The sequence below is a fragment of the Aquila chrysaetos genome, chromosome 8 (assembly GCF_900496995.4).
Source record: "Aquila chrysaetos chrysaetos chromosome 8, bAquChr1.4, whole genome shotgun sequence".
NCBI lineage: Eukaryota > Metazoa > Chordata > Aves > Accipitriformes > Accipitridae > Aquila > Aquila chrysaetos.
In genome coordinates, this window is record NC_044011.1 from 3,116,716 (window position 1) to 3,140,999 (window position 24,284).

The following is a 24,284-nucleotide window of genomic DNA, read 5'->3' on the forward strand; positions in this document are numbered from 1 at the left end:
CCTATAGCAGATAGGGCAAATTGGGTACAACTGGTAAAGAAGTATAGGTTGTGACATAATGTAATGTGGCTGATGCAGCTTCAAACTGGATATGGGAGAATTTATTAATGTCCTTTCAACCAAGGCTGAAGAGTACGAGTGGCAAGGTATGTTTCTTGACCTTACAAGAAAGTATTCCTCTGGAAATGAGCGAACTTCTCCTTACAAATGCTTTAGGAATACGTTATAGTACACTACAGTCACAAAAGATTCCTCCTACCATCCTTGCCATGGCCAGAAGTAGGCAATTAAAAATGGAGCAAATACTTCCTTTCCCTGTAATAGTTCACAAAACGGTCTTTTACTACAGCTCTGCAGTTAATCAAAAGAGCTGCAGAAGCCTCCTTTAAAGACGAAGTAACTCAAAAAAACCCACTTGCCATCATGTTGTTGTCTCCTATCCCACTAAGGCCCATTCAACTCAATACCGACCTGCTAGTATGGCTTTGTGAGCCTGGAACTCCTGGCCTGCAACGCACAGACAGCAGTCCGTGAAGCGCGAATTCTCCCAGAGTCCTCCCAACTCATCTGCCAAGCGGCACTCTGGTACCTTCACCATGTTCATAGTGTTCTGGCCGGAGATATTGACAGAGTCCTGTACCACACTCACCTGCAGGGGAAAAGAAAGCAAACACAACCCAAAAACTCAAAAACCCACACTGGAAAAACTAATCTCCTTACAGGAAGTTTTTATTTCCAGGGCAGGTGAAGCAAAATGCAAAGCAAAACCCACACCTCTCCAGCAGAATCACTGTATGATTAAAAATGTCTCCATTTTAAAAGCATCCTTTCTACTCTGCCTTAACCCTGTTCTCTGCTCCTCCAGAGTTTCTATCCCAAGTCCTAAATCACACCAGCAGATTTTCTTTTCGACCCCAAATTAACAGCACTTCTATGCAATTTAATCATAACTTTATTAGATGGTTTCCTAAGGAAGTGGAACCTTATTTTTCTGCTTTTACAGACACCACACCTGACCTAGTTTTTTCCTTCTATCAACACTCTGAAACCCTCCCCAATCAATAATGCAATACAGACAGCAGTACAAATGAAAATGAAGTATACAGAGAGCTTCTATAACCAAGCACTGCATCCACACATGTATGCAAGGGCAGTGTCTGCCCCCCACAAATGTCCTGCTGCTTCTGATTCTAAATTTCTTTGAGAGTTCAATGCTTCAATCACATTACAAAATAAAATAAAAACCCCTAAACACTAAGTTTAAAAGAGCAGCTTTATGTCAAGTAATTAGGAAGATTTGGGGAAGCCAGACAGATTCCTTATCACCTGCTCTAAAGCAGACATGGTTAGGCAGGGACCATACGTAGCCATACTGGCTGATGAATAACCTACACAAAGGGAACCATTAAGAGCCTATTCAGCACCAAACCATTATTGTTAAACACACAGTAAATCATACGCCTTCTACAGCAGACTCCAATTAGAAAAGATCAGAGTGACTAATACTACCCCCGCTATAACAAAGAATAAAGGAAGAAGCTGATTGACAGGGAAGCATACATAAGACTATTCCCTAGATTTGCAGTCAAGTCCAAGTTAAATTTCAGTTCTATTAATAACCAGTGGCCAAAGAAGAAAAACGGACGGCAAAGGAAGCTTCACAGTTACATAAAAGGGGAAGTAAACTATGAAGTGAGAGAGATGACAGAAGCATCTTCTAAGGAAAAAAACCTGCTGACAGCACATACCCCCACTCTTGAGAAACGTCCAGTGGGTTTCTGGTGGCAGACACATCTTGTATAAACTATACAACACTCAAAACAAAAACCAATATCAGATGCTGCTTGCCAAATGACACTAATGATTAGCCAGAGCAAATGTGAGGAAGCTAATATTCTTCATCATTAATTTGACAGCTACATCATCTTTTTGCCCTGTGACATCTAGACCAGCAACATGGACTCAAGGATGGATGAAAACTCACCAGATTCATTAAAAAGGAATTCTAAGATGTAGATCCCTTGCTGAAAAAGACTTGCTATGTCTCAACTCAACAAATAAATCCTCTTCACGTTTGAAAGTCTGTCAGTTACTAGCATGAAAATCTATTACATGGCTTTTTACATAAGGAGTTTAGACTGGTAGATTCCAAGTGGTGACAAGTCTTAGAGGTCAAAATAGATAAGGTTTTGCTTAAGCTATTTTCAACATCTTAGCAAAGGAACCAATGCTACCTAGCTTAGGAGAGAGCTATTACCATAACTTTGGGAACACCGTTCTTTTCGGAGATTTACTGGAATAATATTTACCTATGATGTAGGAATATAATTTAAACAACAAAAAGTAATGCAGTTGGGATATGAACAATCAACCCCACCTGCAAAGCCAAGGTTAAAAAATCCCCAAACTGACAACTAAATGAGGGCTGATTTGAAATGCTTAACAAAGAACATCATTCTCTGCCTTAACAGCATTTTCAGCAAGACATTATCTGTGTTCAGCACCGGACATGAACAGAGGATAAAAGGCTTTTTCCTTTTAACTTTAATAAAGCAATGAGAAGGTGCAACAGAAACACTCAGCAACCTTCTGGTCTACAGAAAACTCCAACACATCCCCACATAACAAGCATCTCAACATCCAGTATTGCTAACTCCTTAGAGAGTTTCTACATTCAAAACATGCTTGCTGAAAGTACAGATGTGAGCAGCATCACTTGGCACCTGTGGCCAGCAGGGAAGCATTAGGAGAGCATATGGCACACTGGTTTACATGCTAAGAGACTTATAAGCTCAGGGAAGGAAGGGGAAAAAAAAAAAAAAAAAAAAAAAAAAAAGGAGGAGGGAAAAAAAAAACCAAAACCAAGCTGTTGAAAGTTGTCACCAAACTGTTTCCAGACAGTGAAACCTTCCCTCTGATATCACTAAACTTAAGATTTCTTACATGCAAGACTGTAGAATAAACCAAAAGAGAAAACAGAAGATATCAAGGCCAGGTGAAGCCAGCAGCAAGTTTCCTCTTCATCCAGAACAAACAAAAAAACTGAGCTGAAGCTTTTGAAGGGTGTAATTCAGTACTGAGTGGAGTGACTTGAATTAGTACTAGTTGCCAAGACTACTGGTGGATCTCAGATTTATCTACCTTGCACCTTGCAAATTCCCTTCTCAGACATTAATTTTTGAGTTTCACTCCACAATTGTAAGTTTTCTGGCTCTTTTATCATGAAGCAAAGAGTAACTGCCAGACCTACAGAGGTGCCATCCAAGACACTCTCCTCTTCTCCTCCCATATTGCTACAAGTATTAAAGAAGGGCTTCCTCCATGACAGTAATGATTTATGCTACTGATTGAATACACATCCTTTAGGAGCTGTTTGTTAATTTAAACATATGCATGCTTATGATGGCCAAACAAAACTGAAAAAAAAAAAAACCCCAAACAAACAAACAAAACCCCAGCTGTTGAACAACTTTGACTGAAGCATTTCTTTCACTCCTAAAAGAAAACACAGCAAAAGAAAAGACTCCCATAAAAAACACTGCAGGAGATCCAAAGAGAGAACAACTTGTTCTACCTGTCTTCTGGCAAAAATCACAGCTACAGGAGGTATTCTGCAGTTAAAAAGACAATGGAAATAAGACAGCAGAAACTCTGAAGACACTGAATTAGAGAGTTTAAAAATTTGCTCATTATGGTTTCTAAACTTAAATATCTAGTTTTAGAAATAACTGTCTGCATCTTTGTCTGAAATTAGTATTAGTGAAATAATTTTTTAAGCAGTTGTAGAAAAATACAAACACAATGAACAGAAAAATTGTGGTTACTATAAAATTCCTTTTTCTTAAATTTTTCTTTCTGTTGGCTGTACAGACACACTTAGGAAAATAAAGAAAACTCTTATTTGTTCAGTAGGCAAGTAATAGGCGGGCCAGTTTCCACTACAGAGCTAGGGCTGGTTATTATCCCAAGTGAGTTTCAAACTAAGGAGTACAAACAGATGGATGATAACTCTAAACCAGAAGTGAAATGATAATCAAACATGCTTAATTCCCATCATCATCACAGGTAAAAGACAAATATAAAGTAACAAAAAATAAATGGAAGGGAAATGTGATGAATCACACACAGAAAAAGCCACTAGCCACACAGGTGCACGCACACACATGCACATGAACAAATAAAATCTAAGCGCCATATAAACATCCAGTATTTCTCCTGACACCTCTGACTCCTTAAAAGCAATGATGAAAAATAAGGTCACATCTACCTTAAGCTAATGGAACTGCTATTCTTTCAGTTGCACAGGAAGACTTACCTCACAGAAGAGAGTGAGTTTGTCATCTGGAAGAAGTCCATTGGCCTCATCCAAAAGAAAGTCTCTTCTAATAAATTTTTTGAATCCCCAGTCCTTGCCTTGTACAAATCGATATGCTCGCTGGCTCTCTGAAAGAAAGATACAGTGCTTCAAACACCAGCTGAGTGACTCGCTTGATCAAACAGCAAAAGACAAACAACTGAACCATCAGACAGAAAGAGTTTTTACACACCCATTGCTTTTGTTTCTTCTCCTTTAGCATTCAGGATGGAGAATTTGAACTTTGCTCGAACTTCACTTTTTGGACAGCTCACCAGCAACAGATAGAGGGATAGATAATCTTTACTTTCTTCATCCAAGCCTTTAGGGTTCACACGTAAACACCTGTAGAAGCAGGCATCTGAATGAGATGTCAGGAACAGTTTTTGGCAGGTCATTCATAGCTTTCAAAGAAAGGGCATTGTAGAATTTTCACAATAAATGTACAGCAAACAAGTTCTGTTTAACAGCCACTGAACCACAAGAAAATAACAGACAGGTAAATAGAGTGTAACTGCGTGTTACAGTCAGCCTCATGCTACATCTCCAAGACAGATAATAATATACAGGCTGTAACTGTGGGCAAACCAATTAAAAAAAAACACAGGAGAAAAGAGGAGGGGTGTATGGTTTAAATTTCTGAAAAGCACCCTGGATGGCAACTTTCACAAAGGGAAAGTGAAAGAAGGAGTAGAATGGAGGCAATGGATTTGAAGAAGTGCAACAAATTCAGAGAAATGAAATTCCACAGGAAGTAACTGAAAGGAAAAATGGATTTCTGGAAGGCTGGTAGTTTCTCAAAAACATAATACTAGGGCAAAAAGAGAAAACTACTTCTGTATGAAGAAAAGGTAGTAAGAGCAGGAAGAGGCTAACTCATAAGCACTTCCATGACCTGAAACTTGACACAGAATCTAACAAGAAGCAAAATCTAGGCCAAATGACTAACAGCTCAAACACACAAGGACAAAAAAAATCAGAAAGATCTAGACATTACAATGAGATCTGACTAGCAAAGGTTATAAAGGTAAGTAATTTAATAACAAAAAGCAGTCCAAGGAAAGCACAGGTCTGCCACCCAAAGGAAGGGAACACAAATTGTATCACATACACACACTATATTATTTAGTGGCTGATTTGGCGCAATCTATAGAAAGGAGTTTTAAAGAAAAATGCTAGAACACTTAATGTCAGCAACAAGGGATAAAGTAAGGAACCAGGTGTCCATGGATCTACTAGGTCAGACACGACTCGTAGTAGATACACGTTCCGACCAAAGTCCACTCTGAGTTACTAGAAATTACTTGAGAACTCAGGGAAGATAAGAAAGGATTTAAAGGAAAGGAAAAGGGCAAAAAACCCGTCACCTTTAAGAAGTAGGAAGTCCTGGGCAGAAGGGAGTTATAGAACACAGCAATGATCGAAATAACAATGTTAAGTCTCCAAATTCATGAAAAGTTGCCATAAAGAGAAAGGTAATACAGTAGCAATAGTCTTAAATTGCAGGATTTAGAGTGCAGGCAAAAATTATCTTTTTAACAACGTGGAGTATTAGGGACTGAAACCGAGGCTGAAACAGAGCTTGAATACACTGGCTGTGGACTTTCATTAGCTTATAAGAACTTGTTAAGATAAACATCAGTCAAAAAAACCCCAACTTAAGACATTAATAATCCTCCACGGCACATCTCTGCTTCAAGGCAGGATGTAGTCTCCCTTCCAGCTATGGCTTCTATTACTTCTGATGTTTTCCATTATCAGAGAAACACCGCAAACTGCCAGATCCTCACATTTGTTTTGTGTGTCCAAACACTATGCTGAAGCAACAATACTTTCTCCCTGTGCGTATGTTGTACATCCAAGGAAGCAAGAACAAGTGTGCAGTACAAGTATTTTTTTAAAATATATTTCCTTTGGTTTTGGCGCCCAATGTGGGGCATGAGGAATTTGAGATAAGGATAGTCATTGGGAGAGGTAACAGGCAAAACATGGACTGAACACAGCTAGAGAGTGAAGAGCGGAATGACTGTGGGGAATTTATGATGTTGTAATTGTGGTGAAGGGACAAGGGGTGGATTGCATGTAAACTGTCTGCTTTTTGTTGGTGTTGTGACAATGTTGTTTTGATATTGGTGTGGAGAATTCTTCTTTGTCGATACAAGTGAATTTTGTGAAGACTGTGTGAACAATGTGGATTTTAATGATAATTCTTAAATATGTGATGCACAGAGGCGAGGAGTAGAATGTATTGGGTTTGCACGGCAAGGTTTTGGTAGCGGCAGGGGCTACAGGGGTGGCTTCTGTGAGAAGCTGCTAGAAGCTTCCCCTATGTCCGACGGAGCCAATGCCAGCCGGCTCCAAGATGGACCTGCTGCTGGCCAAGGCCGAGCCCATCAGTGATGGTGGAAGCACCTCTGTGATAACATATTACAGGGGAAAAAAGTTGCTGCAGAACAGAAACTGCAGCCAGAGAGAGGAGTGAGAACAGGTGAGAAAATCAACTCTGCAAACACCAAGGTCAGTGAAGAAGGAGCAGGAGGAGGTGCTCCAGGCACCAGAGCAGAGATTCCCCTGCAGCCTGTGGTGAAGACCACGGTGAGGCAGGCTGTCCCCCCATGGAGGTCTACAGTGGAGAAGATATCCACCTGCAGCCCCTGGAGGGCCCCACGTTGGAGCAGGTGGAAGCCCGAAGGAGGCTGTGACCCTGTGGGAAGCCCATGCTGGAGCAGGCTCCTGGCAGGACCTGCGGATCCCTGGAGAGAGGAGCCTACGCTGGAGCAGGTCTGCTGGCAGGACTTGTGACCCCGTGGGGGACCCACGCTGGAGCAGTCTGTGCATGAAGGACTGCAGCCTGTGGAAGGGACCCATGGAGCAGTTCATGAAGAACTGCAGACCATGGGAAGGACTCACATCAGAGAAGTTCGTGGAGGACTGTCTCCCATAGGAGGGACCCCACACTGGAGCAGGGGAAGAGCGAGGAGTCCTCCTTCTGAGGAGTAAGGAGCGGCAGAGGCAACGTGTGATGAACTGACCCCAACCCCCATTCCCCATCCGCCTGTGCCGCTGCAGAGGACGTAGAGAATTTGGGAGTGAAGCTGTGCCTGGGAAGAAGGGAGGGGTGGGGGGAAGGTGTTTTAAGATTTGGTTTTATTTCTCATTACCCTACTCTAATTTGATTGGTAATAAATTTAATTTTCCCCAAGTCGAGTCTGTTTTGCCCAGGATGGTAATTGGCAAGTGATCTCTCCCTGTCCTTATCTCAACCCATAAGCCTTTTGTTATATTTTCTCTCCCCTGTCCAGCTGAGGAGAGGAGTGATAGAGCGGCTTTGGTGGGCACCTGGCATCCAGCCAGGGTCAACCCACCTCACAGCCCAAATTCTTTCACACAGTTGTACAAACAGGGTGAACCTCTCTGCTCTATTTCTTACCATTTGAGTTTATCATTGGCTCCAGATGAAAAGGTTGAGCTTTTGATGACCTCACCCATTTCTTCTCGGCAGAAGCTAAAGTTGTTTATGGTCCACATGTAGGAAAACTTCACCACCTTGATCTTAAGAGAGAGGATAATAGGCAGTTTAGGGTCATGCTCATTCACCTCCTCCATCTTAAAGGCAAAAACTGAACACCTGGAAGTTTTACTGAGTCACTTGCATGACAAATGACCCCCAAGCACAAGACAAGAGTCTGGAAACGGCTGGCAGTGGCAGCTGGACCTCTCCAACTGCCTCCTCCAAACTTCCGCCAAGGGCCAAGCACAACATTCTATTATTGCCTTGGTGAATGCTCGCTGTTAGCAAGCAAGACATCACCTGAAAATCCAGACTCTAAACTTGTTTTGATTAAACTTCTTACCGCAGGTTCTCATCGCGTTATGTCAAGAGTATCTCAGCACAGTGTGGACTTACCTGAGTGTAGCACCAGCTCTCTGCTACAGGTCCACTCGACATTTCTGCCGGAGGAGGAGGACTCGGCACCCTTGACATCGCCAGTTTGAATATTAAACAGAATTTCACAACTCAGCAGAAGAAATTTATAATTGATCTTCACCCTGTCCATCCCCAAAAAGAGAAAAAAACCCCAAACTAAGAACAAAGAAAAAAAAATTTCAGGAGTCCTGTTAAATCTCATGGGACACAATTTAAAGCCATCATGCTTTCTCCCTCCCCCCTAGCACCTTCAAAATACGTTACATTTCAACATTTTAAAGTGTTACCATATGTTTTCTGAAGAGGGGATATACCACCTCCACTCATTCTTTCAATATGCAGCTCCTTATAGGAATAAGCCTAGCATATAATTTCCTTTAAGGAGTCCAAGACTCAAATAGGAAGCCCCCCACTTGACATGGGATTTACTACTTCACCCTGAGGCTACCATTTCAACTCACTACTTACTCCCTATTTTCATTTTGAGAGTCTCAGACTATCAGAGATAGATTTGACAAATGAAGTTCTTAATCTGAAAAAGCTACAGGTAGCAACATGCAACCCGAACTCAGCAGCAAAACAAAACCCTAGGTTCAGAGTGTCTCCAGTAACATCAACAGAATAACTTCCTATAGCTTAAACCTTCTCCTGAAGCCTTACTATTAGAGAAGGTGTTGGTAATGACTTCTCCTTCAAACCGAATCCCTTTGGCCAAAAGGAAATTCTCATTGCCTTTATATGCTAGTGAAGTTCCCAAGTGCCAAGTCAAACTGTGATCTGCAGAGAACATATGCGATTAAAACCAATGCAACACACCTGAATGAATACACAGGCACAACTGATAAAACAGGCACCCAGTTACCAGAGGGGAGGTTTTAAAACAAAATAGAATAATCAACCCATCTCTGACTTCAGAGTCCTGATCCCTAAGGCAGATACACAAAATAACTTTCAAAGATGAGCTTGGAAACTAGGATTCATAACTTTGGCAGATATAATAGCATCACATGCCTTACAGTTTAGCCTTCTGCTAAACACTTTCTGTGGTACTTATCTGCCTTCCTCTTACTGCACAGGACAGCCAGTGAACCACAAGAACTCCATTGCTGTTAGTTTTGAACTCGAAAGGATTAAAAAAAAAGAGTAAAAGACATAGAATTGTTATCTTGCGATATGAATTGCTTTAAATACAAAGGCTGATACTGAGGGTTGTTGGGGGAGAAAGGGTAAAGCACAGACTCACACTCTTGAAGAAGGCCAAGTCATTAGTTGTTGAAAAGGAAATGGTGGAAAGCATAGAGAATATATACCTAAAAATCCCACATCTCAAAACAGGAGAACGTTCACAAAAAGCACATCAACATATATGCACATAATTCCCCACAAACTGCTATCAACATAATTTGGAGTCTTTAAGCACAGTTGCAGGGCAGGTCTGGATTTGAGTGCAGGGTCCAGCTGCAGACCAGACCTCTCTCAAGCAAGGCTCACATCAGCCTCCACTCCAGTTTACGGCTTTGTACTTGGGTTTTAAATTCTATGCACCTTCAGAAAGTACCTTGAAATACTGGTACACAGGCATTATTTAACTGTAAAACAAGTGGGGTCTTTTCAGGTTTAATTTCCTTTAAAAAAGCACAAGTGAGCCCATGTAAACACTGAAAAAGAGATACTGGCTATTGGGAGCTAAGAAATAAGTATTTCACCCTGTAGAGATGCACACTTAACTCAATGGAAATTTTTGCTCCTGAGCTTTGCTCCGGGAAATACAGCTACAGCTGACTCTGTAAGATCTGAACTGCAGACAACTAGCCCTAATGCAAAACCGCATGCTCTCAGATCAAACGGTCTTACAAACTTCTTGCATCTGCAGTTTGTGCTGTGCACGTGGAATGAGGAAAAAAAAAAGGTTTTAAATTTTGTTTTTAAAATCAACATTTTAAAAAGAAAGGGACATCAATATGCACTTTAGGTACTTGCTGCAGGTTTTATTAGATTAAAACTTAAAATTACCGTAATTCCTCCAAAGAAATGAAATTATACGACTCACGTCATTCACACTAAGCCACAATTAACAGACACTACTGTTGAATACTTAGCTAACTGCCCTTCCATGGGCAACATTCAGTCTTGCTACCGAGGACATCATTGCTTCACTGTCTCCAGTCACCCGTCTTTGGGGGATAAAACCTGAAATTCCAGCACAAGCAGCAAGAAACACCTCCTCCTCTCCATGGCTGAGGGAATGACGCCTTTTTGCTGGTTTTAGTCTATGGGCAGGAGAGACCCAAGCTTTCTCCTTCCCCTTGGGGTTCACAGAAGCACTGCTCAACTCCACCCAGGCTTTTACATTGTTCTATTCACAGCTATTTTTAATTTAAATTATTCTAGTGATCTGTTTTATAGCACAGGCACAAACAACTGGGACACAAACTTGTGAGAGGAGAATAAGCAGCCAGGGAAAGGATGAAGTTTCTTAAGCTCATGTCCTCACAGACAGCAACCTGTCTGCACACTGAGCAACAAGATGCTAAGCCTAATGAAAAGGTTTTACTGGAAGAAAGCACAACGAATAAATAAAACACACGTGTGGGACATGAAATTAGATTTTTTTGGTGGTTGTTGTTAAACCTGTAGTTAGTTTCAGTGATTTTAGTTTTTAACTAATGCCTTTTTACTCAAACTACTTGCAACACAGAAGTATTCCGGTCTTTTTTAAAATACTTCCTTATGCAGAGTGAGAAATAATGCAACTTTTATTTAAGAAGCATTAGAGGGATGAAGAAAAGACGTAAAAATAACTTAATTAAAATAACTTGAATTCTCTGAAACAGCGACACTATGGCCCTCCATATATCTCCCCATACACCTGGTCAAATCGGAGGTGTGAATTAAACCTCAAGCCACAACAACCTACTCATTCTTCCTCCTAAACAGGGATTTTGGGCACAGCCCATCACCATGAGACACCCTGAAGCTCCATGTGAGGAATGGCCAGAGAGTCAGCAGCAGTGTCCGATCAGCATCTTCCTGGTGACTCTGTGAGGCCACAATGGTGTTCTCCTTGTCTGGCTTCAGAATAATTACAAGGAACAGATCCAGAACATTTTGGATAAGGAACCAATTTCCACATGAAGTATTTATCAACAATAAGCAGTTTTCTGTAAGACGACTTCTACTTCCAGGTAAACTGAAGCAATTCAGTATCTCCACACATACAGTAGAGAAGTGGTTTAACACTAAAGGTAATTAAGCAGTTGAAAGACTCCAGTGGGTCCTTCTTGAAGACAAATTGGTAAATTTAGTGGTAACACCTCCCTTTATGGCATGAAAACAAGGGATTAATGAGGAGGGAAAGAGGAGACAACAACAACTTTTTATGTTACAGTGGCACATTCATCAAGCCTGTTGGAACAGGCTGAGAAGTTGAAGAGTTTCCTGGACGAAGGGCAGAAGTTAATCCTAAATTCCTGTACCTTTCACTGGTCTCCAAGAAGCAAACTCCAGAAGGCTGCAGCCATCAATCATATAATTGGGGAAGGAAATAGATAATAATGTGATGCAAAAATTGAAACTTTAACAGCTACTTTCTGTATTTCAACAGGATTTTAAGATGTACCTAAATATTACCTCCATCTTACATACGCAAAGAAGTTTTAGAAAGCTTCTGTAGTCTAAAGGCAACACAAATGTATGAGCTTGAGATACACAGGACTATTTAATATCCTCTGAGTAACTGTCACTTTTACATCTTATATCCTTTCCCCCAGATGGCTTGGATAGGCAGGTGGTAATAAAAGTTATGACAATGTGCTAATAGAATTGCTGCATGCCAGTGTGTCGCTCGTTACGCTTTTAAAATGGCCCAAAGGGGACAAAGGTTCTAGATTTTAAAGATTTTCTATTATTTGGAAAATACTTTCAGTCTGGTATGTCAAAGCTTTCTACAGATGCTTTGTGAGGCAGTTAAATACAGTTAAAAATACAGTTAAACTCCAACATACTCCTAGGTCAATACAGCAATCAACCATCAAATACTTGTCATCAAATGACATCACTGGCACTTCTACTGCTGCAGCAAGTCATAATGGGAATAAACAGGTAATACCCATCACTGCCTTTTGCAAAAATTAGCAGTAAGGAAAAACTTGCCACTTGCCTTGCTTAGCATGCAGACGAACAGGGGAAGCACATAAAAGGTCACTGAAGTATATCCTTAGAAGTGTGCCTTAGAAATCGCCATGTGCTGTTCCACCTTCAAACGCTGAATCGCTCTTCTGGCATGGACCAGTATTAAATGCATTTTAAAAAGAACCACAGCTGACCTAAGGTAAAGTTAAGTTTCTGAAATCAGCAGGGCAGCCCGGTGTTTATCTGCTAATGAACACTTAATACTTCACCAGTTCACACTTCTTCACTAACAGTGCTGGCACCTCTGAACTAGGTAGGAGTGAATTAAAAAGTGCTGCAGGCAGAGGTTTTAGGAAAACATTTTGTAAATAGTTTGGATATCAAAATTCTTTCTGGCCAGGGGAGGCAGGGACAAACTTGAGGGTACAGGCATAACTATCAAGTCACAGGAAACAAAATACAAAATATTATCTTCTGGACCCCTGCAAGCCCACATACAGTCTGCAAGTCTCTTACTCCCTTGGATATAAATAACAAACAGCACTTGTCTCTGGACATAGTTAAGATAACAGTTAAGAAAAAGAATAATTCTCACCTCATTCACAACAACTTCCAGATGAAGACATTTTATCTAAGAACCGCAGCCAGATCAGACCTTTTTGAAGTACAGGAAAATGTTCCCTTGCCACCTTGTCCTCATAATTACCTCCTGACTTAGCAGCTGTACCAAGACATCTCAGCTCAAAACTTAATCTACTGTAGGAATCAGCAGTCAAAACTATTCTGTGAGTAGCAGAGACTTGACTTGACAGAAGTGGGGAATATCAACTCAACAATTCTAGAAGAGGCCTCAAAATTACTAGACTTTTGCTAAACAGCCTGTCATTTTCTACTTATCAAGATAAACCAACTACCTTTTAAGAAAGCAGTAGTTTACACCAGAAATTTCCAAGTCTATTCGTTTTCAGGAAGTTTTATTCAGCAGAAGATAACTTACAGAAGTCTGTAAAAAAAGAATATTTTTAATTAAGTGTTTCAAAGACTGGGGTGGTTGCTTCTTGGACCAGCAACGTATCAAAGACTATCCAAGAACAGCAGAAAGCGCATAGAAAAGGAGCAGAACAAAGATAATTGGAGCAATAAAACAAGGCGATGAGATGCGGAAGCACAGGAAAAGACCATTATCTTCCTGCATTCTTCAAAGCCTTGGAAAGGACAACGGAAGGTCTGAATTCACTGCCATAAAGAAAGAAAAAGAAGAAAAGGGGGGAAAAAAAAGGGCAAGTTAACTGAAAGAGCAGAGTGGGATTCAATGCTATCTAACTAGTGAATGAATAAAAGAATTAAGTTTTCAGATTTTAATGTATACACTAAACAGGGTGTCATACCACTCTTCCTACTTGGCATACCACAGAAGAAAGCAATGATGGCAAAGCATTCACAGACCCTGTGCTAACGACTGCCAAGCCATACTGACTGAAATGTCTCCTGTGTGGCAGGAAATCTTGTCTAGCTACAAATGCAGGTTGAAAGTCAGGCACAGTGAATTCCAGAGGTTACACAAAGTTGCCTAATTATTAACATGGTGGTGTCGAAGAGACTGCACCAAGGTAGCAAACAATCTGTACCAATAGAAATAGACTTAAGATTAGAAATCAACACTTATTAAAGATGAAAGTGACCAATACCAAAGAGCTACGTCTTGACAGGAAGCCTGCTTTACAAAAGCAAGAGAGCAAGAGGCTTATCTTTCTGGAACAAAGAAATGTGAACAGTTCTACAAAATAAGCCAATCACTGCCTGGAGAAAAACTATGAAGGAGCAACATAAAGGGGATATATACAGACTTAACTGTACCTGAATTAGAGGGAAGAATAATTTATGCCAAAAAAAGTGGCTGGTGGATTAAGCTTGAACACTTTACAAAAACCAGGTGTGTGTGCATTACACCTTCTCTACCTTCTGTGCTCTTAAATCCAAAAAAAGATCTTACTTAACCTGTACCCTGTTGAGTGCCACAAAAACTGCTGAGCTCAAAATGACACATGGAGTTTCATTTACAATCTTCAGTCATAAGAGAACAGACTGGAAAATCAACACAATCATAGCAGAGAGATAAAAGGAATGAACTGGCATCCAGTGGAACATGCATACCAGGCCACAGGAACTACAACTTCTCATTTGGGAGACAGAGACAATAAACATAACCTGGTTTCCTTAAAATACAGTGCAAATGAGATCTCTCAACAGTTGGGAGTGCCTGTGCTTTTCTCTTGATTCCAAGGCACCATATATCAGTCCTGATTCAGTTTGTAAGTTGTCCTCATTATACCATCAGTGGCATTCAGGAACTTGGATGGGTACCTTCTTTTTATTATACCCCAAAGTTGCCAAGTACATTAGAGAAGGCCAAATTCACGAGGTCACTACAGGGCCCTCTGGACACTGCATAAAAAGCTTTTAATTAAGGTGACACATACACCTTAATTCAGTTTATTTTAGAAAACTCATTATCAAGTTGGAACATCCAGAATTACTTTTTTTCCTTTTTTTTTTTTTCTGAGATGAAAGATCATGGAAAAGTGGAGGAGTTACCTAGAAAAATAATCTTCAACACAGTTAATAAGATAGACGGATAGAGTTATCTCAAAATGCACTGAATATTGGCAGCCCACTAGAATTCAGTAACCAAAATTCCACTTTGAGAAATATTCCGAAACTGTTTCTTTTCCATTCTTGGAATGTTTTTAAATTTTTTTCCCTTAAACCAATGCTCCGGTTATAAAACTGGGGAAAAAAAAACCCAACAAACTTGTAAGAAACTATTAAAGGATGGGACAATTGTCAGTGAAACATCAGCACTGTAAGGAGAATTAGAAGTTTTACATATATTTCGTACGAAAAGAAACACCATCATTCTTTAGCTGTAGACCATCTACCAGCCCTTCCCCCTCCTCCCCAAATATCACCAGATAAAACAGCAAACAGCTAAAACTAAACCAATGAAAGAGAGAGGAAGTTGGTGGTAAGAAGCAGCCGAGAGTTCTCTAAATAACCTTCTGCTTTTATAAACAAATCCTCCACTGAAAATTTCTGCTCTTCAGTCATTAAGTTAAGTCCTATTTTCAACATTCTTCTAAGACTGCTTCAAGCCGGTGTTTGAACAGATGCAGAAAACTGTATCCCCTTTAATCACATCCAACCCTAACTATAAATTACCCAGAGTATATTAGAATTACATCCACACCAGTAAATATAGAAAGCAATCAAATTCTTAAAAGCAAACAAAACTTTTTTTTATTTTAGAGTTACTGTTGCCTTTAAGTCACCACTCCTATTTTCACCAGATGTTTGCCTCTTCTTTAACTCTTTCTACTTCCATCTTTAATTCTCTTGAGGTACATCCCGAGATGCTTAAAGCTTAAATCTTCAAAACTGTCTTTCCTCAGAAGTTAATCTTCCTCATAATTTTTTAATTCAGATCATAAGCATGTTAAAAAGAAATAAATCTCTTACTTCTTTTTCTCCAAATTCCCCTTTTCACCTCTTTTCCCTCCTGCCAATCCATTCCTGCTCATTTCTCTCCTCTCCTAAGGAAAAATGTTACTCAAACACACCAGCTTAGGTTTTACAGAAACAATCAGCCTGAGCAGACTTCTGTCTTCAATAAGAAACCTGATCTTATTTTTTAAAAGAAGGATTTTGTTATTGCCCGTGAACTCTTTTATTGTAGAGTCTCCCTCCCTCACAGGCAAATCATAAAAGTATTTTACAGCTTCAGTTTCTAGGGTGTAGGGTAAATTGTTACCTGTCACTTGTCAAGTAACTCAGTTGCCATTTTAGCAATTTTTTTTTTTTAAAGTGAAACATTTGCACTTTCATGGCATGTAAATCATCTTCCAAATTAAAAGATAAAGCCATGAAAACTACTCTTTCCCAGAAAACCTCCTAATATCCTGGGGAAGCCTCTGACTCTGAAAGCAGGCTGGCAGCAGCGGGGGTTTTTCTCTCCTCTGTAGATTGTTCTGCTCTTGTAAGAGCAACACACTGCTAGAAATACCTCACACCTCTAAAATCCCAACAGATTCCTGAGGAGTTGAAAATAACTGGAAGAAAATGCCTAAGTGGTATGATGTCTAATCAGAGAAGAAGCAAAACCTGAAAATTAAGCAGGAGTGCATTTTTCCATCTGATGTGGTGAGACCTGGTACCAAACACTGCTAAAGCACTCAAATGGGATTGCAGATCTGACCTCTAGCAAGCCGCCAAGACTATAATCCCCTCTGGAGCCTTTTATTTATATCAACTTTCCAGTAATACAAACATCTGGTAGTCCTCACATAACATCTTCCAGTTGCCATCTTGCATTAATATTTCTAAGAGCTTATCAAAACCAACTTGAGCTGCAATACAGTTTCTGCCATTATTATTCTGGAAATTAAGCTTTCAAATAATCAGTTTAGACATTACAATGCATGGCCAAAACTAGACATCAAACTACTGGATTGTTTCACCTACTTGCAATTGCTGCATGACTTCAAAATGGTTATGAGAATTATTTTAACCTGCTAAATGTAAAGATCATATGATTGCCAAATAAAAGCACTCTTAGAATCGGCATACAAACCCAGGTTTTTGGAAAAGCATGAAAAGAAATCAACCGCTTGCCTCATTCCAACAGAAAGCTCACTCTGGGACCTATTTCTAACAGATAATAAATAGCAATTACAAACACTCAAAGAGACTCCTGTTTGCAACCTATGCTATCAGGTGATGCTTCTCCAACACTTCTGTTTTTATAGGCAAGAAGAGTCCTTAATTTTCAAAGTTACTGTGTTCAGTCTTTTCTCTGACCTTATCAGACATCAACATTAGAAGGAATAAGGAGAGGAAGGAGATGGGAATCAAATTACAATGAACTTCCACTTCCAACCCATCTCTACTTTCCTCAAAAACCAGCAGATGTGTTTTCTATAAAACATATTACACCAACTTCAATAAGGCATGACGGTTTTGCTAGCATAGTTTTAATAATCTTACTCAGATGAACATCAAACAAATCACATCTTGCCATAAATCACACTTTGAAAATAACAATTATGGCATTCACCTACACCCACATTTGAATATCCTTACCATTCAAGACCAAGATTATCAAATTAATAAGACAAAGAGCAAAGAAAAATTTTGGTAGCTTAGACATTCTATATTTAATACGTTTTTAGTCAACAGGAAAAAAGACTGGGCCAGAGGCATTATTATATGTCTGTTTATATTAGTGACACTTCGGTAGCAGGGTAGCAAGGTGCGTTCTTTTCACTGCTTTTGGCACTAATGTCGTAACTTGTATTATAAGTGAAAAAAATCTCCAAGGAAGTATGTTGGACACAGGGAACTGATTTGCTGACTTTTAATTTTAATTACACACTCTAAGCTGTTGTTGGCATAAGCCATTTATTGAATCCTTAAAAAACAGAGGGAAAGGTAAAACTACATGAAAACAAATTCCCAGAGGATACCTGCATTTATTTCCCTTTTTACACCAACAAGCCATCTCCATGAGCTGTGTCCAGCCTCAAAGAAACCAGTTCTTGTTGCTTTTGATTTCTTCCTGTTACGCTCTTCTGTTCTTCCAAGAACACTTTAAAAAGCCTTCCTACTATTTTCCCCATCAACAGTAAAACTCAATAAGCTACTGGACAGTATTATCTAAAGAGAAATATCAACTAGCCACTAGCCAAGAACCAACTTAATCACATACGTTATAGATCTTTACTACCAAGTAACACTAGAACTTTTATCACACTTGCAGGTTTGGTAAGGTTGGCACCAACCTAAACACGGATGTTGCAGAACATTTCCAGGAGGATACAGCTGACTATAATATACTATACTGCTTGTGCTTGCGCTCCCTGATTAAAATTATATTATATAAAATTTAAACAACAGTCATTTCACTGTAGTCTTACTTGCTAGAAAGCAGAGATCTGTAAGGCAGACCACAACATGTGACAGCAATTTTCAAAACTTCTGGATTCAAACACCGACACCGAGACACTGTTCTTCTCTGGGAACAAGTATAACGAAATCACAAGCTAACAGTAAATCTTAAGAAATATCATCTGTCTCAAATGCAGTAGTAAAAGACTGTTCTCTGAATTTCATTTACTGCCCACAAGTGCTTCTAAGAAACTAATCAAACTGATACCTGTGGTTTTTAAGCACAACTTGTTGAGGTTGCACACTTCTACAAAAAAGCAGCTGAGGAAATGAAGGCATCAATATAGTGGTGTTATTTAATATGATTTTGAAATTGCAAAGGCAGATCTATAAGGTCCGGATACCCAGTCTACAATAGCCTGCCTTCTATGCATCTGAGGAAGGTACTGTATGATGCCTTCACCATAAGATAATGGATAATGGATTTGGGGCGGGGGACAGATAGGACAACATTCTTTAACAGTCAACACAGTTAATCTGTAGGCATGATTCTAGCCACGTTAACTGAAAACTTTTCCATTGATGCAGTCAGCGTCTGTTCTAGCCTCTTTATGCAGCAACACTTGGGAGGCAGCCAGGCAGCTTCTCTGCATTGCTATACAGCAGCTCCAGACGACTTAGTGTATTTGTCTCCACCTGCTCTCCAGTCTCACTGCTATCAGCATGTCTCTAAAACTAGGGCTGTCATCTGAGCTTTTCTTTCAGACACAAAGGCAAATCCACTATTTTAAATAAAAAATAAAAAGGATTTCTTTTTAAGAGAAGGTAAGTGAGGCCTCACTAGCTTTAAAATCTAAGCTGAAGAAATAATAATCTTGGGAAGTCTCCCACTAGTAAACCACTGCTGTTAAAGTTGCTATATACAATTATGATCTGATTTATGATTTGTTGAACAAATTTCTGCAGCAATGAGCAAAGAATGTGGGCAGAACAGTAACTAAAGCCACACTTTAAAAAAATACACACATTCTTAAGTTACTTCTTCATCTGATCAAGTACCGTAAGCAAACTTCTACATCTTGTTTGGCTCTAAGATCAGGAAGTTTTTCTAGACCATCTACTCTCCCATGCAATCTGGCTTAAGTATCAGTTCTTGTCACAGCTCAGAGATATTCACGTTATACTCATTTTGGAGATTGCTGTTTATCAGTAAATACGAGGACTTAGACTTCATGGAAGGAGGAAAAAAACCCTGAACAACTACACATTGCTGTTTAAGTCCCACAAATCATTTTGTGAACCTCTACAAGTACGATTCCTGCATATCCATAATTAAAAAAGTGTAATTCTTTAAGTTCTGTTTGACATCAAAAGATACAGTTTCCATTTTTAGAACATCACAAGCCTTTTCAGACTGATACTACATAGATGTGACGTCAGACATGCCAGTGACATGTATGAAATTGTTCCAACTGTACCTCTATTAACTCGAAGGGCGGCATGTTAACTCCAAAGAAAAATCAGTGATTCAGAGTACCTTAAACTATCAGTCAGCAATTTAAGCATCCTAGTGTGCAACTATACCCTGTAAGTTTACACACAATGTGACAGGAAATTGTTTCTGAATATGTAATAAATTTAAGTGTTTAGAGTTCTAAACCTTCCAGTATATTTTCAGAAACAATATTACTGAACTTATGAGATTCCTAAATATTTAAAATGCACAGAAATTAGCATATTTTCAAATGAATATTCTGACTTTTTCTGTATGCCAGTCTCTTAAAAGTGTGCACAAGGGCATCCTTTTTTGCTGGAAAATTATTTCTGCTACCAGAAGTTGGATCAATTTTTTTAAAAGCATTAACATTACTGTATATGATTCACAGCCCAAGTATTACATCAGAGCCAATTTAAAATGCACAACATACACACTATATTTCTACCTAAAGCCATTTTTAAAGTCCACAGTCATACAATATAAGCTATTGAGTAAGACCTACAACACATGCTAAGAAAAGCTGAACTGAGATCTCAATATGAAAATTTTAATACTATTTTCTCTAGTCAGTGTATCTAAAGTCACCAGTATCCTACTGGCTTCTATTCTATCAATGGCCAAAACAGTATCTTCCAGTTATGAATTTAATGTTGGAGTGTTTAATCCCTCCCATGGTCCTGACTTTATAAAACTCTATGGATGTCTAAAAATCCACAGAGTTGTAAAGCCAGCTACCTCTCACAGAATGCAACAGTGCAACTCCTGCCTGTAGCCAAAGAATTTACTCACAGTATAAAAATGAACTCCCAAGTCTTTTCCAGGCATTTGCTACACAGTCAGTGGTTCTGCATCTTTTCGGTCCTAAAAATGTGGAGAGGAAAAAAACAAAAACAAAAAACAAAAAAACCCACAAATTACTTTTCATGTGTGCTACGTATTTTCTTGAATTCTCAGCTATGCACATCAGCAAAAAGGAAGAGAATTCCAGAATCACTCAACTCCTTCCTTCCAAAACACTGCTGCAGATTTCATTAAAGGGACACTTAACAACATGAAACTAAGAAAAGAAGTTCTAATATATTTACAGATATGGTTTCTGAAAAACAACAACTTCTTTGCCTCCTCAAGGGTACAAATACTTCAATCTCAGGCTAGTTTCCTGTACAGTCATGTGTTTCTAGAACTTGGGACGCATGCTTTATTTAAGAGGTCTCTCAAGTACAAAGTACAAGACAGAATGCAGTAGCAGCTTATCGACTGAGAATCAAGAAGCAACACTCTCAAAGGGTTTTTATTTGGGGTTTGTTTTGTTTTGTTTTTAAAAAACATTTTTGTTGTATTTCCTTTCTGTGCTGAGTAGGAAACACCAGCAGTCAGAGGTTGGAGGAATACAGCAAGATCTTACATAATACTCCAATCGTGCAGAAAATTGAGCCAAAGCTGGGAGGAGAGAAGGAATTTTACAAAATTACAGTGGGTATTTCCAAGTGTGGAACTATGAATGCAATCCGTAACATAGCAATAGCTCCTGTTCGTACAAGAAATAGATACCTTTCCCAGCTTTATGCCCAATTTTGCAGAAATAATGTCCAGGAAGAAATGAAGCAGATGATTTCAAGTTTACAGGTCCACAGTGAGCCAGGCAGTGGAATGGCAAGCCCCATGAGTGAAATGCTGAACAGAAGGGTGTGCCAAGAATAAAGCTGGTAAGTCCCTCTTATTGTAAACTGGATTGGTATCTAGAAAAATCACACAGGGCAACGAACTCAGTTCACGGTACATACCTAACACTAGGTCCATCTAGAGGCTCAGCTGCAGTTCAGAGATTAACCCTAAACCTCCCCCCCCCCACTGGTCAAGCTGGTTCAGTGGAAACTAACTGACAGGAGACTCTGGTGAATGGAATTGTTTTTAACATTTATCAAGTCTAATCAACTTAATACTATTGCCAGTACTGGTACCTTCTCCATGTTAAAACATCAGGTAATTGTAAGACCAATTACACAAGAAATAGTATTTTTTAAGCACTCCACTATGATCTGTGCAATCAGCGATGGTACTGCTTACTGAGACCATGTGTCAAACCAAAAACCCTTCCGTTTTAACTCCCTCCCTGATCTGTATCTATGTGCAAATCCTGGAGGTTTTGGGGAGGAAACACAATTAGTTTTATAATAGTGGTAACTATACTCAAGTAAATCGGGGTAATAGATTTGTTAGTAATTTCTATGATCTTATGGTAGGTACAGTTTTGTATTACTGTCCTCTACTGATACAGTGACAGGATGACAGCTTGCAATGTACTTCTGCTATCATGTTGTCTTGATTTCGATACCCATCCATGACAGAAGTACCATTAAGAAAAAAAAAAAAAAAATCTTTTTTCTTCAGGTCACAATGAAGCAAGTGACATAATGAAACCAAATCACTCTGGGCATCTGGTTAGAAAATGTCACTGAAAAAGAAGCAAGCCAGGTATATGTTTTACTTAACTAATTTAGGGTTTTTTATAACCAAAGAGTTCTGTTTTATAAAGCACAAATAATAATCTAATTCTTCAGACTTTTATAGGGCTTCCCATCAAGCCACTCCAGACATAACCACTTAGAACTCTAAAAGCAAAGGAAAAAAAAAAAAGAGATCACAAAAAAGTATTCCTTTTCATTATGTCACAATGACGCTCTACAATCACAAATGTAAACACATTTAATAGTGCTGAGTTACAGAAAAATGACAACAAATAACATTACAGTCTATATTTTTCTCCCGTCTAAAACCTCCTGTCAGAAAAAGACAATTGTATTTCACAGGCAGCTTGACAAATACTCCGGGAATAATATTTTACCTTTATAATATCATCTATCACTAATCAAGATAATGCCTGTACCAAGCACTAGCACTCTGCTATCAAATCGCATTAGCAACACATTTAACTGCGAAAGGGAATTCTTTTGCCTTTCCATACTGCATGATGATGCACCACTTCCTTTAAACACCACTACAGGCCTGAGACACAGCTAAGAAATACCAGTACTGATCCCAGACACCCTGGGGTCTAATTCATACGAAGACCGAGTTCCCTCCCGATTTAGAAATGTGCCTCACAGTCCTCAGTGGCGAAGCTACAACCTGTCATCCCTTACTTGGTTATGCTGTTAGTCATCTCAGTTTTTCCACTCCAGCCCTTATTTCCTTTCTCCCACTCGTGTTTCCTTACCCAGTTCCTGGCACCCCACTGAACCTCTATCCCTGCCCGGGGATCTCTAGGAATCCCCTAACCAGGCCTCCCCCCAACTTTTCCCCGCCGCACCTCTCCCCCCCCCCTCAGGCCCTGCTCCCTCGCTCGCACCCTTCCACCCAGCCGAGCGACCGATCCCTCTCTCCTCTCAACTCCTGCCCCCCTTCCCCACAGCTCTTACCTCCTGGCCCTACGAGTGACTCCTACCGCCGGAGGAAGCCCTGCTCCGAGGCAGGCGGGGAAGCCCGAGAAGCCCTGTCCCAGGCAGGTGCGGCGGGTGGGGTTCTCGTCCCCCGGACTCTGCCCCCCACTCCGCAGCCAGCCCCCCTAGGAGAACACCAGCAGCTGGAGCTCACTATTTGGCAGCATGTCTTCCTCCTCCGATTCCCCCCAAGCAGATGCAGAGGCTCAATATTCCGCAAGTCCCCGCAGAAGCCTTCTGCGCAGGCGCCGAGTTGACGAACAAGCAGGATATGGCTGTTCCCAGCGCTCCCCTCCCGGCCGCGCATGCGCAACAGACAAACCACGCCTCCGCCACCCCCCCCCCAGCCCCCCCAAGAACACCGTGCATGCGTAATAAACCCTCGCGCACGACCCAACCGCCCGCCTCCAGCTTCCTCCTGGACACGCGCCCTCTGCCGCCAGTCCAGCTTCCGCGCATGCGCCGGCCCCTCCGGACACGCCCTCTTCCCCCCCCTCCCCTCCGCTGCGCATGCGCGCTGGGGCCCCGTCCTCCCGCTTCTCCTCTCGGCGGCTCACATTCTGGCAGCGCGGTGGAGCATGCGCTGTGTGCCCTGGGGTCCCCTCAAGTGTCACGGCTCACTATTTGGCGAAGAGCTATTCCTTGTCGCAGTGCCACTTAAAAACAGACGGGGGAGGACGGGCAGGCCCGTGCGGGTCTCTCACTTCCCAGTCGTGCGGCAGGGCTGCCGCAGTGAACAGAGGCGAGCTGCCCCACATAAACCTCGCAGAGGCAAGCGGTGGTGGGGGGGGACGACGACGACAACACTACCTTCCCCCCCGTCCCTGCGGAGGTTTCCAAGTCCTCGCCCAATTCCTTTTTTTGCTTCTTTTCCCCGCACGGCCCCTCCCACCTCACCTGAGAAGGATACCGCTGCCTGCTGTCCCCTTGCGGTCTCCTCATACCGCCCTAAACTGACACATCCGGGCTCCCCACAACACCCGCCTCTCGGCG

The 24,284-nt window shown here is 40.7% G+C and overlaps 1 protein-coding gene across 5 annotated transcripts in view; it reads right to left on the reverse strand.

Moving 5' to 3' along the window:
* The window catches only part of LOC115344369 (speckle type BTB/POZ protein), a 30,750-nt gene extending 6,466 nt beyond the window's left edge, over positions 1 to 24,284 (reverse strand). The window contains exons 1-7 of one of the 5 annotated variants that reach the window (XM_030021564.2): positions 24,189 to 24,261; positions 20,641 to 20,712; positions 8,262 to 8,404; positions 7,785 to 7,906; positions 4,548 to 4,699; positions 4,316 to 4,443; positions 472 to 649 (exon numbers count right to left, since the gene is read on the reverse strand). In XM_030021564.2, coding sequence (XP_029877424.1) covers positions 472 to 649; positions 4,316 to 4,443; positions 4,548 to 4,699; positions 7,785 to 7,906; positions 8,262 to 8,339 — 658 coding nt within the window. In that variant the 5' untranslated portion in view covers positions 8,340 to 8,404; positions 20,641 to 20,712; positions 24,189 to 24,261. Of the gene's footprint in view, positions 1 to 471; positions 650 to 4,315; positions 4,444 to 4,547; positions 4,700 to 7,784; positions 7,907 to 8,261; positions 8,405 to 20,640; positions 20,713 to 23,270; positions 23,595 to 24,188 lie in introns of those variants that run through there. The other 4 variants (XM_030021563.2, XM_030021567.2, XM_030021565.2 and 1 more) reach the window with 4 other exon arrangements.